This window comes from Agelaius phoeniceus, chromosome 2, assembly GCF_051311805.1.
Source record: "Agelaius phoeniceus isolate bAgePho1 chromosome 2, bAgePho1.hap1, whole genome shotgun sequence".
In the NCBI taxonomy this organism is placed as follows: domain Eukaryota; kingdom Metazoa; phylum Chordata; class Aves; order Passeriformes; family Icteridae; genus Agelaius; species Agelaius phoeniceus.
The window spans coordinates 116,727,722-116,742,901 of record NC_135266.1 but is presented as its reverse complement, the minus strand read 5'-3'; the positions used below and the strand labels follow the sequence as shown (position 1 = coordinate 116,742,901).

The 15,180-nt window shown below is 53.4% G+C and overlaps 2 protein-coding genes across 9 annotated transcripts in view; one reads left to right on the top strand and one right to left on the bottom strand.

The window, feature by feature from the left end:
• Positions 1 to 9,082, top strand: part of FAM168A (family with sequence similarity 168 member A) — a 129,829-nt gene extending 120,747 nt beyond the window's left edge. For 3 of the 5 annotated variants that reach the window (XM_054627675.2, XM_077174620.1, XM_077174618.1), the window contains 4 exons: positions 622 to 764; positions 2,144 to 2,318; positions 3,666 to 3,795; positions 4,456 to 9,082. In XM_054627675.2, coding sequence (XP_054483650.1) covers positions 622 to 764; positions 2,144 to 2,318; positions 3,666 to 3,778 — 431 coding nt within the window. In that variant the 3' untranslated portion in view covers positions 3,779 to 3,795; positions 4,456 to 9,082. Of the gene's footprint in view, positions 1 to 621; positions 765 to 2,143; positions 2,319 to 3,665; positions 3,796 to 4,455 lie in introns of those variants that run through there. The other 2 variants (XR_013181096.1, XR_013181095.1) reach the window with 1 other exon arrangement.
• On the bottom strand, positions 8,692 to 15,077 carry RELT (RELT TNF receptor). Of its 4 annotated transcripts, none has more exons than XM_077174615.1 (12): positions 14,956 to 15,040; positions 14,043 to 14,227; positions 12,502 to 12,577; positions 12,173 to 12,265; positions 11,931 to 12,085; positions 11,760 to 11,845; positions 11,352 to 11,585; positions 11,132 to 11,212; positions 10,968 to 11,049; positions 10,709 to 10,894; positions 10,519 to 10,639; positions 8,692 to 9,910 (listed from the first exon to the last, which is right to left on the bottom strand). In XM_077174615.1, exons 2-11 carry the CDS (start codon positions 14,048 to 14,050, stop codon positions 10,552 to 10,554), a joined length of 1,089 nt encoding a protein of 362 aa, XP_077030730.1. In that variant the 5' UTR covers positions 14,051 to 14,227; positions 14,956 to 15,040; the 3' UTR covers positions 8,692 to 9,910; positions 10,519 to 10,551. The 4 variants fall into 4 exon arrangements, with proteins under 4 accessions (XP_077030730.1, XP_077030732.1, XP_077030731.1 ...); XM_077174617.1 differs by having other exon boundaries at positions 13,988 to 14,227; positions 14,956 to 15,039; XM_077174616.1 differs by lacking the exon at positions 14,043 to 14,227 and having other exon boundaries at positions 14,956 to 15,077.
• Positions 15,078 to 15,180: the final 103 nt, after the last annotated feature.

The window sequence follows — 15,180 nt, the reverse complement described above, 5'->3', positions numbered from 1 at the left end:
AGAACTTGCAGCCCCTGAGGTATTTGTTTGAAAAAATGAGTTCAGACTAAAGAAAATCCATTAGATGTAAAACCAGGAGGTTGGTTGGTCTGTGCTTGATGCTGGGTTCCTGGAGGAGTCCTGATGGAGAAGGCTGCACTTCTGCTCCAATCAATATTTCAAACCTTTTCCACTTCTCATTCAAAGATGGTTGCTCTCCTGCTAATGTGAGTGAGGACAAGAGTCACAGCTATTCCCCTTGTCAATTAACACCTATTTTTCCAATTTGCAGTAATCAGGAGGGGGTGAGATGCTGTTTGGGAGCTCCTAAAAGTTCCGTGTGTTCTTCGCTCTTTGTTGTTTCAGTGCTTGGAGGATGATGTGGGATATTAGACTTGAAATCTTGGCCATCTCTAATTGCTGAACGCTGGTGGAGTAAATAAGTTAAATATATTTGAGTAAATAAGTTAAATAAGTGAAATATATTTGAGTGTTTTGGCTGGGCTGGGCCTTGCCTTCTCCTCTCCATCCCATGCAGTCTTTGGGGCCCATTTGCTCAGGGGATGGTTTCTCCCAGCCCTCCTGCCAGCCCTGAGCAGCCATTCCAGCCCCTAATTGGGACTCCTCTTGTGTCTGTGGCAGGGTACACTGCGGGGACTCCCTACAAGGTGCCACCAACCCAGAGTAACAACGCCCCTCCTCCCTACTCGCCGTCTCCAAACCCGTACCAGACCGCGATGTACCCCATCAGAAGTGCCTACCCACAGCAGAACCTGTACACCCAGGTAGGTGCCACCTCCTGTCCCCATCAGAAGTGCCTACCCACAGCAGAACCTGTACACCCAGGTAGGTGCCACCTCCTGTCCCCTCAGCCACGCCCCAACACACCTGAGTCCATTGGAGTCCAACCCACCCCTGCACACTGGCTCTTCTCCAGTCCCAATCACAGAATCTGCCACTTGTCCTGTGAACATTTGTAGCTCCTGAAAGAAAGAAGGGATGGAATAGTTGCCCTGCACCTCCTTTTCCCCTTAATCCAGACCTTCAGAGGTTCTCTAATGGGGCTTTCACTACTGCACAGTAAAATCTCCCTTTTGCTGATTCAAATCCTTGTTTTCTTTCCTCCCATGCCTGGTTTGCAGGTCCTGACAGTGTTGCTGCCTGTCCTGGGGACAGCAGTTCTCTCCCTTGTGCATCTCCTCATTTCAGGCCCTTCATTACTTAGCATGTGAAGCTTTTTCTTCTTTTTCTGTTGGCTCCTTTTATTCACATGCATCCTTCTCCCCTTGTTTCAAAACCCTGCGAGCCTTGGCAGCCTGGATTTTGGAGCCCTGTGTGAAACCCAAGAAGATGACACAGTACCTGGACCCAAGCACCTTGGGATCATCCAAGAACCATGGCTTGTCCTTTCCTTCCATCTCTTGTTTCTTTTCTACACCAGCAGCCATTTGTGTCCAGGCTCTGTTTCATCCCATCAAAGGGAGACAGCAGGGTTTGTCCTGGATGGATTGACTCTCTGACTGGTGATTTCCTCCTCATGCATTCCCCATATCCCCAGGCTCAGGTCTCTTGGTGATGCCTTAAGTTTTAGCTTTCATATTTTTCAGAGTCTGTTTTGTGTATTCTTGGTGTGTAGCTCTGAGTTTCATGTTAAGTGTTGGTAAGCTTTCTTCACAGAATAGGGAGACAAAACAATTCCTTTTCTAGCTGGGGACCAAGGACAAATGATCCAAATTTCAGGCCCAAAAGCATAAATAACAGTGAAATGAAGAGAGAAAACAGGAAGAATGGGACTGTAATTGGGCAATTAACTCCAAGATGCAAATGGAGCAGAATTTATAAAAGTGAGAGATCCCGTGATTGGTTGTGCACTTTGTGACCATTTTGGTTCATCTTGGGTGTAGCATCTTGTGCTGCCCAAGGTGTATCCATTGAGGATATCCTTTTAATAAATCCCAACTTTATTCTTTAGCTCTGTCTAGTCTCTGTTCTAGGGCAGCCTTCTCAAGGCATCCCAGGCACAGGAGCTCATCCATGGGAGCACCACCCACCAGCCCTTGGGCAGCGCTCGAGTTACAGAACCGAGAACTCCTTAGGTTGTGAAAAAACCTGGAATAATGATGGGATTTTTTTTTTTTCTTCCCTCCCTCCCTTTCTCCACCAGGGAGCTTATTACACCCAGCCCGTGTACGCGGCCCAGCCCCACGTCATCCACCACACCACGGTGGTGCAGCCCAACAGCATCCCCTCGGCCATCTACCCCGCGCCCGTGGCCGCGCCCCGCACCAACGGCGTGGCCATGGGCATGGTGGCTGGCACCACCATGGCAATGTCAGCAGGTAAGCAAACACGGGCAGAGAATCTCCCGCCGCGTCCCAAGTGCTGCCTCGCTTCACCTGCTGGTTTTGCTTGCTGGGTACTGCTCCTGTGCCGGCAAAAAAGCAGGAATTTGCCCCAAATCCTGATCTGACTCAGCAGAGGAGACCTTTGGTTTGGCTCACTCCTGCATCCTTAGATACATTATTCTGTATCCTTAAATATATTGTCCCTTCCTCTGTCTGTTCCTTAAGTGAAGGAATAACCAGGTTGGTTCATCCTCAAGTAGTTGTACTTCCCTCAAGCTCTTTTCTTAAAGACACTTTTGGTCATGGTTTTGTTTGACAAAATGAATGTTTTTGTTTGACAAAATGAATGTTAACCTTGTTTTATCTATCCCAGTTCTCTACATTTTACATGCAGATTCTAACTGCACATTAAGTAAGATAGGTTTTTTTTTTAATTATTTTTTCCAAAGCCTGTATTTTTCTCCTTAACAATTCTTGGAATTGTATATTGAATTATGCCAAGAAATGCATCATTCATCCTTTTGCATCTGCATTAGCTGTGAAATAGGGGTCTGTAATGGGACACAATCCCTATTCCAAGCAGAGATATTGCAGCCTGGATGTGACAAGAACCACTCTGAGAGATTTACTGTTGCTTATATTAAGAAGTGGATAAATGCACTTGGGATGTGTTAGAATTTCATTAATAACATTTGTAGAGAGATACCCAGAAACTGAGAATTTGGTTTGAGCACCCAGTTGCTCCCAGAACAGAGTAGTCCAGGGCTGTGTTCTCCCTCCCCATGAAGGCACTGTGCAAATTCTGACCTAAAATCCCCCTGTTGACCGACTGCAGACTTAAAAAAAGGCTCATCTTAATTTTCCTTGGAGATCTGTTGGGTTTTTTTTCCTCATCTCCCTTTGCATCCCTCATCCCTTCCTGGTTTGTTTCAGATCTGTGCAGTGATTTGCTGTCCCAGTGCTTTCAGCAGATAGATGTCAGCAGGTTGTGGCCAGCTTTGCTCCCTGTCTTTAGGGACAAGGAACACTGGAAAAAAACAAGGAAAAGCCTTCAGGTTAAGAGCCAGAGGTAGCATGGAAAATCTGCTGGAGCTTCAGGTGTTCTTATTCTGTTTGTGGTGCTGACTGATCCCAATCACGTGGGTCCAACACCTTCAAATCAGGTCTGGCAGGCAGAAGAATTATCTGGGAAAAGGGGAAAGGGAGAAGGGAAGAAAGGGGAAAGGGAGAAGGGAAAAAAGGGAAAAAGGGAAAAGTAGGCAGCTGATGCTGTCCCTGCCCCACCGTAGGCACGGATGCCAGCTCCTCTGCCCCGTGCCAAGTGCTCCCCTGTCCCTGCAGGAACCTTGTTGACCACCCCCCAACACACCGCCATCGGAGCACATCCAGTGTCCGTGCCAACGTACAGGGCTCAAGGAACCCCCACCTACAGCTACGTACCTCCACACTGGTAAACCACTGGCCAATCCATGTGAGTGCTGCCTCCAAAGCCCACCCAGCCCGACCTTGCACACTTCCAGGGATGGGGCTTCCCTGGGCAGGGAGGAATTCCTTCCCCATACCCCATCTAACCCTGCCCTGTGGCAGTTTGAAACCATCCTCACTGCATTCCCTGACAAAGAGTCCCTCCCCATCTTTGTGTCCCTGGAAAATTTCCTTTCCCCTGCTGGGAGATCAGGCTGTTCATTAGCACCGGGGTTGCGTGCACTGCCTGTGTGTTCCTGTCATGCCTGGGATCCCAGAAATCCCAGCTGCTTGTTCCTGCAGTCCTTGGCCCATCGTGCCCAATTACCAGCACAGGCAGCTGATGGGAACACGATGCTGCCCATGGAGATCCCATCCAGCCCTGGGGTTATCTAAAATCTCTCTGTGCCACACAAATTACGCCCGGGCTAATCCTGCCCCTCCCAAATTGGTGTGCAATTAGCAGGGAGCAGCTCATCTGCATATTTGTAATCCTCTGTGTTGGATACCACCGGGTAAGCTGCTGCTTTCCCAGCTCCCTCGCCTGACAAATTGCCCACAGGGATGGTTAAATTCCATATGGATCAGCTCCACGTGGTGCAGGGGTGCAGAGAAGAGGAGAACATCCTTCTAACTCCCTGTTTTTAATGTATTTGCTCTCTTCCAGATCCGGAGTCAAACATTGTATGCAACTACACAAGTCTTACATCGGTGCTGCGGCCGCTGGGCTGCAGCACCTCGTCTGTTTGCAAGAACAAAAGAAAAAAAAAAGTGCAAGGGTCACTTTATGCATTCTTTAGTGGTTTTTGTAAAAGCTGCTTTTTCTAATCTTCTGCCTCTTTTTTCCCCCCTTCCTCCCCCTCCCACATGAATTGTGTAACACACATACTGACACTGAGCAATAGTCGAGTTCTCTCTTCGGTCCTATCATTTGAAAGCTCAGAATCTTCACTTTTCCAGCATTGCCCAGCTGAGTGGTGCAAAGATCCCCCCACTTCTTGTTCGTTTGGGTTCTTTCTGTTATTTTTCTGTTGTCGTTGTTGTTGACAAGAGCCTAGATTTTTTTTGGCTAGTAAGAGTGGTTGATGTTCAGGGTACTATGTGAAAAGCACAGCGCTGGTAGGCAGGCTTATTCCGATTTGGTTTGGGTATTTTTAGTTGAAGAATATAAATTATTCAATCTTTCATAACATATTACAAGAAAATTGGTGTCTTCCAGATAGCTGTCGTGATAGATTATAAATGCATTATCTGCAGTGGAATTCTGAACTCATCCCTTCTTTTTGTAGGAGTAAGAGAATATAAATATAATTAGCGACGTAACACACTTGTCTTAGGAAGCACGAGGACTGGTCACCAGCAGGTCTTTGGTCTGCTTTTTCCAACTGGGCACACGGATCATGGGTGATGGGAAGGGAGCAGCAGGTAGATGCATGCCCTGGGAGCATCTGGAACCCCTTGGGAGAACAGGATGCTCCCCCTCAGCCACGTCCTGAGGCAGTGTGAGGGAGAAGGAGGCTCCTTCCTTGTGTGGCTGCTGTTTGCAGTCACAGATGTGCTGGGCAGCTGCTGAGGGAAGCAAGGAGATGTCCAAAGGTTGGGCTGGAGAGCTTCTCCAGGTCCAAGGGTTGATCTGGGGAGCTTCTCTCAGTTTAGGATTTGGTCTGAAGAGCTCCTCTAGGCTTAGGGTTTGGTCTGAGGAGCTCTTCCAGGTTTAGGATTTGGTCTGAAGAGCTCCTCCAGTTCCAGTTTTTGGTCTGAGGAGCTTCTCCAGAGTATGGTGGTGTGGGAAAAGAGGGCGTCTGGTTGATGGAGATGGGTCTTCAAGGCAGAGTGAGGGCAGGATGGGTGGCTTCAGCTGGCAGCCATGGTGTTGGCGGGGCTGAGACCAAACTGCACTGCCTCGGTGGCAGTTGAGGTGTCCCCCTCCTGTTCTTTGGGTTACAGCTCCAGGACTTCCAGGAGAAACGTTCATCCAAGCACAAATACCAGCACCACAGAGAAAGCCGGGGAGGGGGATGATGTCTGGCTGCTCTGCTTGGAGAGTGGGAGAGGAGGAAGCAATAGCAATAAACACGTCGCCTCCTTCACGGGAAGGCACCTGAGAAGAGGTGACAGCAGGGAAGGTGATCCACAGTTGGCATGGACCAGGATGGGGGGCACCAGGCACACAGAGGCTGTGGGCATCAGGGTCATTTTGGGGGGGTTTGGCTTACATGGGGACAGTAAGCTGGTGACATCCCCCCTCGGGGTGTCCAAGTAGAGCAATAAGTTGTCTTGAGGGCAGCAGAGGCAGTTTGGATTTGCAGACAATGCTTGTGGCCAGTTTGTTTTTAGATCCTTGTCACTAAACCCAGCATAGAAACAAGGTTTTTGGGACTTTTTTGGGGTTTTTTTTAATGACAAAAGCTTGGTTAGGTTTTGATTTTTGCCTCAAGTGTGCCAAAAGTGTTCCATGCTCTCGGTGGAGTCTCCCAGCTTGGCTTGAGCTCCTGGAGCTCTTTCCCTCCCACTGGTTGGTCCCAGGAGTTTGTCAGGTTGGGTGTTGGCATTGGCACTTCTGTTTGGGGGTCATTTGGTTGATTCTGCTGGTTTTGAAGGAAATCTAGAGCAAAGCTCTGGTTGACCTCCTCAGCCTCAAGAGGAACAAAGTGGGGGAAGATTGTGCTGTGGGGTGGGGAAGGGGCACCCTTGGGCTGCACTTTGGGGTGGTATTGAGGGAAAGGAGAAAGGAAAAAGAGCCAATCATCAGTGGGTTCCCCATTTGGCTTGGCAAAGCCAAGGATTAGTAAAGAGCAACAGGGCCTTGGGAAATAACACCCACACATCATCCTTGCACTGTTTGTAGCACATTGCAGTTAAACCTGGGCCAAAAAATCCCCAGATCCTAAGAACTGAAGATTTCTGAGATCCCCTTTTCATGTTGACTCTGTGTTACACACCAGGAGCTGTCTGTCAGCACTGAGTCAGGTCTCCCCTCGTAATGGCGCTCTGGTTTGTGGGGTCCCAGCAAGCTTTGGGATCCCAGCCTGGGCTCTGCAAACAACCTGAACCAGCAGACACCATCCCACCACTGTCCCAGACACCCTGCACCACTTCAGGAACCACTCCTAAAATTCTGGCCCATGTGTGGAAAGGAGATGTTGGGCTTTCTCCTGGAAGGAAAAGAAACATTAAAGATGGGGGAAAAAGCCCCAGGAGATGAACACGGTGGATCACCCAGTGTTCCCACTGGCACAGGGCAGTTGGGTTTTAATTCCTTTGCTTGGATCAATAGCAGATCCAGAGCTCCTCATCCCATTATTCCCAGGCAGAAATACTCATTAACCAAAGTGTGGAGAGGTGAAATATTTGCCACCTGCTGGGCCAGAGGCTTTAGTGAGGACATTTGGTAACCAGCCTTGAGCCACTGTGTGGAACCAGGGCCACCACATGGCTCTGGGGTCACCACACAGTGCCAGGCTTGGGTAGCTCCTTCCCAAGGTGGGGAGATGCTCCCTGCCCTTCCCTGGGTCCCAAGTCCATCCCTTGGTCAAGTCATGGCTCAACTGAGGGTCCTGGGAAGGTCACAATGGGGGACACTGATGGGGGCCACCAGCTTCTCAGATATTTCATTCCAGCAAAGCTTTGCTGATGTTGGTTAAGGAAAAGGGTTTTCCACAGTGGAGGATCACACTGGGCATCAGTGGGAAAGAGCAGGAGGGGTTAAACCATCCTTAGCAGCCACTGAAGTGTCCAAGATTAAAATTCCAGCTAAAGAGGAAGGAAAAATAACTCTGAACCATTAATCCATCCCAGACCTTACCTTTAGTTCAGAACACAAGCTGCGATGCAAGATTTGGGGGAAAATAGGATTTTAGTGGTGGTGATGACCCCCAAAGCCCAGGAGCCCCTTGAAGCCTGAGGCCATCATGCCTCCAAGTGGCTGAACCCTCCAGGCAAGGATTTGCTACTGCAAGTTATGAATAATAAATCACTCAGTTCAGCATGGTTTCAGTTTTGGGATGTAATTCCCAGGAAATGTTATTTAAGGGGTTTGTTTTAATGAGGGATGTTCAGAGCATCAGGTTTTCCTCCAGCCACCAGCATCCCACTGAATCTGGTCCTTCCCAGAGAGACCCCCTGACTCTTTGCCATCTCCTCTGGGAATGTGGTTCCCAGCTGGAGGGCATGAAATGGGATCCTGGCTTTTCAGCAGGGTGGAAAACAACATTTGAGGCTTTATTTTTGGTAAAATCCAACCAGCCAACAATAGCAATAAGAGCTGCTGGATACCCATAAATCCAGGAATTTTTGGTTTTTTGTTTTTTTTTTAATTGCCAATATTTTCAGGCCCTCCAACTGTGGTGACCCTCTGCCCATCTTCCTTTCACTTTGCTCCCAAGCCAGGATCAGCCTCCAGATATTTTCTCTGCTGTGTGTTAGCATTCCCTTAGGGAAAAAAAAAAGGAAAATAAAGCCTGTGATGGAGCTTGGGAGGGAGGAAATCCTTGGAAAAGGCATTTCTGTGGCATGTTGCACCATGGCACTTGGAGATTCTCTGGCAATCAGGTAAAAGAACTTGTGGGAATGTTTGCAGGGCAGGAATAGCAAAATTTGTGGTTTGACAGAAGCGATTCCCATTTGGAAGCGCTCGATTGTGCTGCTTGTAGGGAATAATCTTGATGCAACATGGCCACCTGCAGCCTCCCCGCATCCTCCTGCAAGAGATGGAGCTGGGAGCTGGAATTTTCCAGGGGGAAGAGGGGTTCAGGATCTGGGGAGGGATTTGTAGGGAAGCATGGCAAGGTGCAGGATCACACCCAAACCCTCCCGTTCCCACAACACGGCCTCAACCCACACCAGGCTCCCACCCCTCTTTCTATGTAATTAATTTTAAATTGATTTCAACCACCAGACCAGCTCATTTTTCAGTATTATTGGACCTCTTAAATAAGAATAAATACCAAAAAAAAATTTCCCTGAAAGAACAGTAACAAAAAAAAAAATAATTTAAACCCAAGAGTAACCACGTCTTCCAAGTCTACATCTCACAGGTGTGTAGGGAACATGGCCTTGGACTGATGCCCTGGAGAGCCCCACAGCCTCAGTTTGTCCATCTGAAGTGTAAATTTGGGGTTGTTTTCCTGTTTGTTTTCTGTTCTGGTTTTGGTTCTGAAGATCAGGTCGTGATCTCCCTGACAGATTTCAGCCAAGAGTTTGTAACTGTACGATATTTACTGTAAGATGTAGAACATTCGATAACTATTAAAATGTTTCCAAAAAAAATTAAATAAATAAATAAAAGAGCCCGAGAGGGTTTGGTGGTTGTTTTTTTGGCACGGTGATGTTGTGGGGAGGTGAATGGGACCAGCCATAAACCCTTTTTTTGGGTTGGTGGTTGAGGCTGATGGTCTCCAACCCAACCTTGGATGGGTTATCCCAGTGATCCCAACAGGGCCAAGCCAGCGTGATCCCATAGAAGCAATTCCTATGGAAAGTGAAATGTGTCATCTGCATGGCGAGCATCACCACCGTGTGCTCCTGAACTGGGACTTTGGAAAGAGGATGGATGGAGGGATGGATGGATGCAGGAGACCAGCTTTGCCCAGAGCAATCCATGCCCCAGCTGGGCTGTTGGGAAGGGAGGAATAATTCTGTGATCCAGTGATTCATTATCCTGCGATGCTGAGCGCTGGCACCAGGTGATGGAGGGAAATCAGGAGTTCATGATGGTCCTGAAGAGCTCAACAGACTCAGAAGGTGACCACGAAATGGCATCCAGTGTCCTCTGTGCTTCCAGTGGAGCTGTGTGGTGGCATCATGGTTCCCAGAGATGATGATTCCTGTGGCCACCACCCCCGGCATCGCAGCTCCTGGAGTCACCTTCTGTGAGGCCACCATGCTGTGGCCACCATCAGGCCTCAGGGACAGAGAATCCTTCTCACCAGCCAAGCGAGATGCTGGATTTGCCGTGCTGCTCTTGGACACCTTGGTGGCAGGAGCAGAAGCTGAGCTGCCACCTCCAGCACTTCACAGCTCTGAGCAGGACTGGCTTTCACACAATGCCCAGTGTCCTCCACCCCTGCACGGGGTCTTTGTGGGCGTCACCGACCCAAGGCAGCCCCCAGGCCAGGTGCCTGCTGTGGAGGACAAGGGATGGACCACAGGTGAGCCTGGACTGGCCCCTTCGCACCACCCCAGGTGGCAGGAGCCACTTGGTGTCGCTCATTCATGGCTGTCACTCCCCAACCCGAACCTCCCCTGGCACCGTTTGATGAGGCTGTTTCCCCTTGTCCTGTTCCCTGGGAGCAGAGCCTGACCCTCCTGGCAGGAACTGTGCAGAACCACAAGGTCCCCCCTGAGCCTCCTCTTCTCCAGGCTGAGCCCCTTCCCAGCTCCCTCAGCCCCTCCTGGTGCTCCATTCCCTTCCCAGCTCCGTTCCCTGCCCTGGCCATGCTCCAGCCCCTCCATATCCATGTCGGGAGGGGCCCAGGGCTGGATGGTCACAGCAGCAGCAGCGCTGCTGGAGGAGGGGACACGGGGACGTGAGCGAGGGCACGTGAGCCCCTGCAGCTGCCCATGAGTCACAGAGCAGCCCCCGGCCGTGCCAGCCCGTGCCAGGCCCTGCAGCGAGGGTGTCCCTCCCTCCTGCCTCACTGTCCCCACACTGTGTCCCCAAGCTGTTAATGCTCCATTTCCCAGCCTTCAGAACCCCTTTGTCCAGGAAGGACCCCAGGGCTCCCCTCACCTGGTGGGGCCCTTGGTGCTGTTCCATCTGGGGTCACATCCCGCTGCCGGCGGGGAGGGGACCACGGAGGGGCTCCCCCCCGGCCTCGCTCCTCAGCTCCGGGATCCGGGACACCCGGAACCTGTTGGGGAGCACCACATCAGCCTGTCCCCCCTGCAGAGGGGGCACACCAGGGGCTGTCCCTGCTTACCTGCCAATGGAGAGGATGGTCACCTCACTGGGATGAGCGCCGGGTTTGGGGGCTTTGGTGGCACCGAGCGGTGGCAGCACCTCGGGCCATTTCTGGTCACAGCGGGCACACGGGGCCGGGCCCTGCACCGTGTGCAGGTGCTGCTGGTGGTGGCAGGCAGGGGGAAACTGAGGCAGGAGGTGCAGCCTGGGGAGGGGGAAATGCCATCAGCATGGTGGGGGTGCTCCCACCATGGGGGGTGCTCAGTGCAGCCTCTTACTTATTGAGGGGGGCACAGCTCGGTGGCATCAGCTGCTGCCTCTGGTGCTCCTTCAGCAGCTCCTCCAGTGCCGCTGCATTTTCTGTGTGTGACACCAAGGAGCTGGGGGTCACGGGGCTCTGGCCCAGGTCACCCCCTCCTCCCCCTTCCTGGGACCCCCTGACCTTTCTTCTCGGTGATCAGCCGCACCAGCACCCCGATGGTGTCCTCGTTGGCATCCTCCAGCTGGTAGATGGAGCTGGCACCTGGAAGAAGTAGTTAGGGAAAACTCTGTGATGGGGAATGAGGCACCCAAAGGACACACAGGATGCCCTGGGACAAGGACAAGAAACCACAGGAATGGGCTGAGCAAGATGAGATGGATGTGGGATCACCAGGGCTCACCGGTGCCGCCGGGCTGGGGCTCCTTGCTGGCAGTGCAGTGATAACCCTTCTTCTTCAGCAGGTTGCACACCAGGATTCCCAACAATCCCATGGCACAGAAGACCGGGACGATGGTCAGCACGGCCGCCTGCGCTGCTGCCGCCTCCTCCTCTTCCTCACCCAGCAGGGTCACGCGTGTCCCGTTGGTGCTCGGTGCCCTGCCCGGCATTTCGGGGCTGCGGGCTCGCCGCCGGCCTGCAGGGAAACAGGGATCAGCCTCAGAGAGGGGCTTTGCTGGGATTATTGGGATTAAACCCCGTTTCCACAGGAAAGCAGAAGCCGCTTGCATCGTGAGCGGAGGTGTCCTCAGCTGCCAGGACACCCCAAGGGGGACACACGCCCTGTGGCACCCCCGGCTCCAGCACCCACCTGGGCAGCCCGGGGTGCTGCGGGGAGCAGCGGCGCAGGGCAGGCACCGGCCCCGGGGCTCCCTCTCCCCTCCGGGGCTGTGGAACCTGCGGGGCGGGACGGGAGGGTCAGGACACGGCCCCGGAGCCCGGGGGGGCTGGAGCTGGGGCTCGGTGTCCGGGCTGGGCTCACCCCGGCAGGCAGGCTCCGCAGCGGCTGTCGCTCGCCGCCGTCCCCGCTGCCACCAGCACCCTGTTCCCGGCCCGGCACTGTGTGTGAGCGGCGCAGGACGCGGCCCCCAGCGAGAAGGTGCCGGGGGGACAAGCTCGGCACGACCCCGATGGATCCTGCGATGGGGGAGAGGGAGGGGATGAGCGATGCGCGGCTCCCGCAGCCTCAGCTGGGCTCGGCTCAGCCCGCTGGGCTCGGCTTACCCCGCTGGGCTCCTCTCCGGGCGGGCATCCCGGTGTGCCCTGCTCCGGAGCGCTGCAGCTCCCGGCGCTGGTCCAGGCAGGTCCGCTCAGCACCTGCAGGAGGATCAGAGCGCTCAGTGCCGCCCCTGCTGCGGCTCCGGTGGCAAATGCCACCCTCTGGCTTGTCCCTCAGCCAGCGGATGGCCCTCTCCAGCGGGGTGAGGGATGTGAACTCGCTGGATGCACCAGGGCGGATGCAAACCCATCCCCGTGTCCTGTATGGTGATGGGGTGGTGGTGGAGCATCGGAGAAGCAGAGGGATGGGATGGGACAGACGAGATCATACTCACCCCCAGGACAGTGACAAGCCACCAGTGCATCCCACTCCTCTTCATCACCTGCTCCTCTTCATCACCTTGGGGAGACCTGCCCAAGGGGGAGCAACAGAGTCATCATCCACTGGAGAAGTAATTTGGGAGCCCTTTTTCTCCCCTCTGGGATGCTGCCTAAATATCCCTACAGCACCATACCCCAGAAAGTTGTTTTAGAGATTTTATGGAATGGCCAGCATCACCCCCTTCCCTCAGAGATCCCAGCTCCATCCCAAACTGGAGAGGGACCAACCTCACACCATTCATGCAAGGAGCAGATGATGCTAAACCAAGTTAAAGAAAGGGTTTTTTCCTGCTCCGGAGGAAATCCTTTTGCATCTGTCACAAGGAAATGAAGTCACTAAAAATATTTAAACATATTTAAATAAAAACATGAACAAAGCAAGAGGTGTTTCCCAGAGCCTCATCCCCCCCTCTTCAGGCTCAGCAATTGATTGTTAAAATTAAAATCTATGCTGACAGCACAGGGGAAGGAAGGAAAAAATAAATAATAACCCGAACCCGGATCCAGCCTCCGCATGGAAATCCTGCTGCCCCTATGGAAATCCTGCTGCCTGCATGGAAATTCCCCCGGTCGTCACGGTCCTGTGAGATCCCTGGCAGAGCCTCATTACAGCCTGGGCCTGATGAGTTTCTCCTAATTAGTGGCCAGCACCATGCCGAGATGCAGCTAACTACACATGAGGGGGGTCCTGGGGGTGAGCCAGGTGTTTATAGGATGTGGGTTGGGACACCCAAAATGAGTAGAGCCCAAAATGAGCAGAGCCCAGAATGAGCATCCTCTGTACTCCAGTTTCCTCCCAGCACAGGAGCACTCTCTCAGGATGCCAGCATGGAGCCAGCCCAGTTCCTGAATCCCCCTGGGATTTGGGATGTGCCCCTCAAGCACAACGGGATGGTGGTACCCTGTGCAAGCTCTCCACCCTATAATCCAATAAAACTCGAGTTTAAACCTGACATGGAGGGTTTAATTTTAATTCTCTGGGGCTGTGCAATTTAAAGTCTTTGGGGACACAATGAGATGTCTGGGGACTGGCTCTGCTGGGGAAGAAATGGCCTCAGGAGGGGACAGGAAGGTCCCACTGTGGCTGAGGGACCACAAGCATTCCAGATCAGGATAACTGGATCTAAACACCACCAGGAACAGGGGTAAAGCTGAGTTGAGGCCAAGCTTAATCCAGGGATTAAGGGCATCCCTCAGATGAACAAAACGCGGCCATAGGGATGCAGGAGGCGCAGGGAGCAGAGGGTGCCAGCTCCTGGTTGGCACTGGAGCTTTGCCCAGGGCTCAGCACCCGCTTTTGGGGGCAGCTTGGGGCCATCCTACATGGGAATGGGGTATGCAGGCACAAATCCCCAGCTGGTGATGCTGGGAAGCCCAGCTGCCCTGACACACTCCTCAAACCGACAGAATTTGCCAGAGGAAACCAAAAAAAAACCCCACCAGTGCCAGACCCGGCTGCTTTTGGGGACACTCCAAGCCCCGAACCCCACCTGACCTCTGCATCAATGCCAACACACCAGAAGAGGAGACTCGGTGTTGGAAACGTCCCCAGATCCCTCCGGATCACATGAGCCGTTTATCCCAGCTCCCCGTAATAGAATCTGTAACCCAAAACTGCCCGCCGGGATTCCAGCCAGGGCTTCCCCTCCCCGAGGGGGAGCAGGGTTTCAGCCGAGGCTCCTGCGGACAAACGGAGGGAAAAAGGAGCAACTGTTCGGAAAAACTTCGGGGAACAGCTGCGGGAGACAGCCCGGGACAAGGAGGGGATTGTCCGGCAGATGGAGCGAAACTCGGCATTATCGCGCTCCCGGGGCCCGGGGGAGCGCTGGGAACGACGGAGCAGCCACAAAATTCCAGCCTTAAAGTCAAACCATCCCCAGGGAAGCGCTGGGGCGGCGCTCAGCCCCGGCAGCGGCACGTCCCGGCCCCGCAGCATCCCGCAGCATCCCCGGCCCTTTGGCTCCGAGCCCTGGGATTTTCCAGCTCCGGCAAAAAATAAAAAAGGGGGGAAAAAAAGAAAAAAAAAAGACCCGACACGGCTGCTACCTTTTTTTCCCAGGCAGCTGCTGCTGAGTATTCCTTAACCTACTTTTCCTCCCCCCCACCCCTTATTTTAACCTACTTTGGCGCTGCAGCAGCCGCAGCCTCCCGGACCCGCGGGGCGCCCCCACTCCCGGCGGGGCTCCCCCAGTGCTTTAGGGATAAAACGAGACAAAAAACACCGCGCAAAGCGGGGGTCGAGCACCCCAAAGAGCAACGGACCCCCCGTCCTGGCACATCCAAAGGTGCGGAAACCCCAACCCCAGAGCCCCGCACGGGGGAACAGCTCTTTAACCCTTCAAAGGGGAATATCCCGAGCGGCCCCCGGGCAGAGCGGGGTCCCCATGCCGAATGAGGGGGTTCCCTACCTGTCCCCGCCGCGGAGCCCCCGGGCTCCCCCCGGGGCGGCCCCGTCGCTCCCGCCTCCTCCTTATGAATGAACCCGCGGGCGCGCGGCTCGCAAACACCGCCCCGTTCCGTGATGTCACGCAAAGAGGCCACGCCCCCTCGTTCCCCGCAGCAGCGCCACCTCCCGGCCGCGGCGGGGACTGCGGGAACTGGGATCCCGGCCGGGGGCGGGATTTGGGATGGGC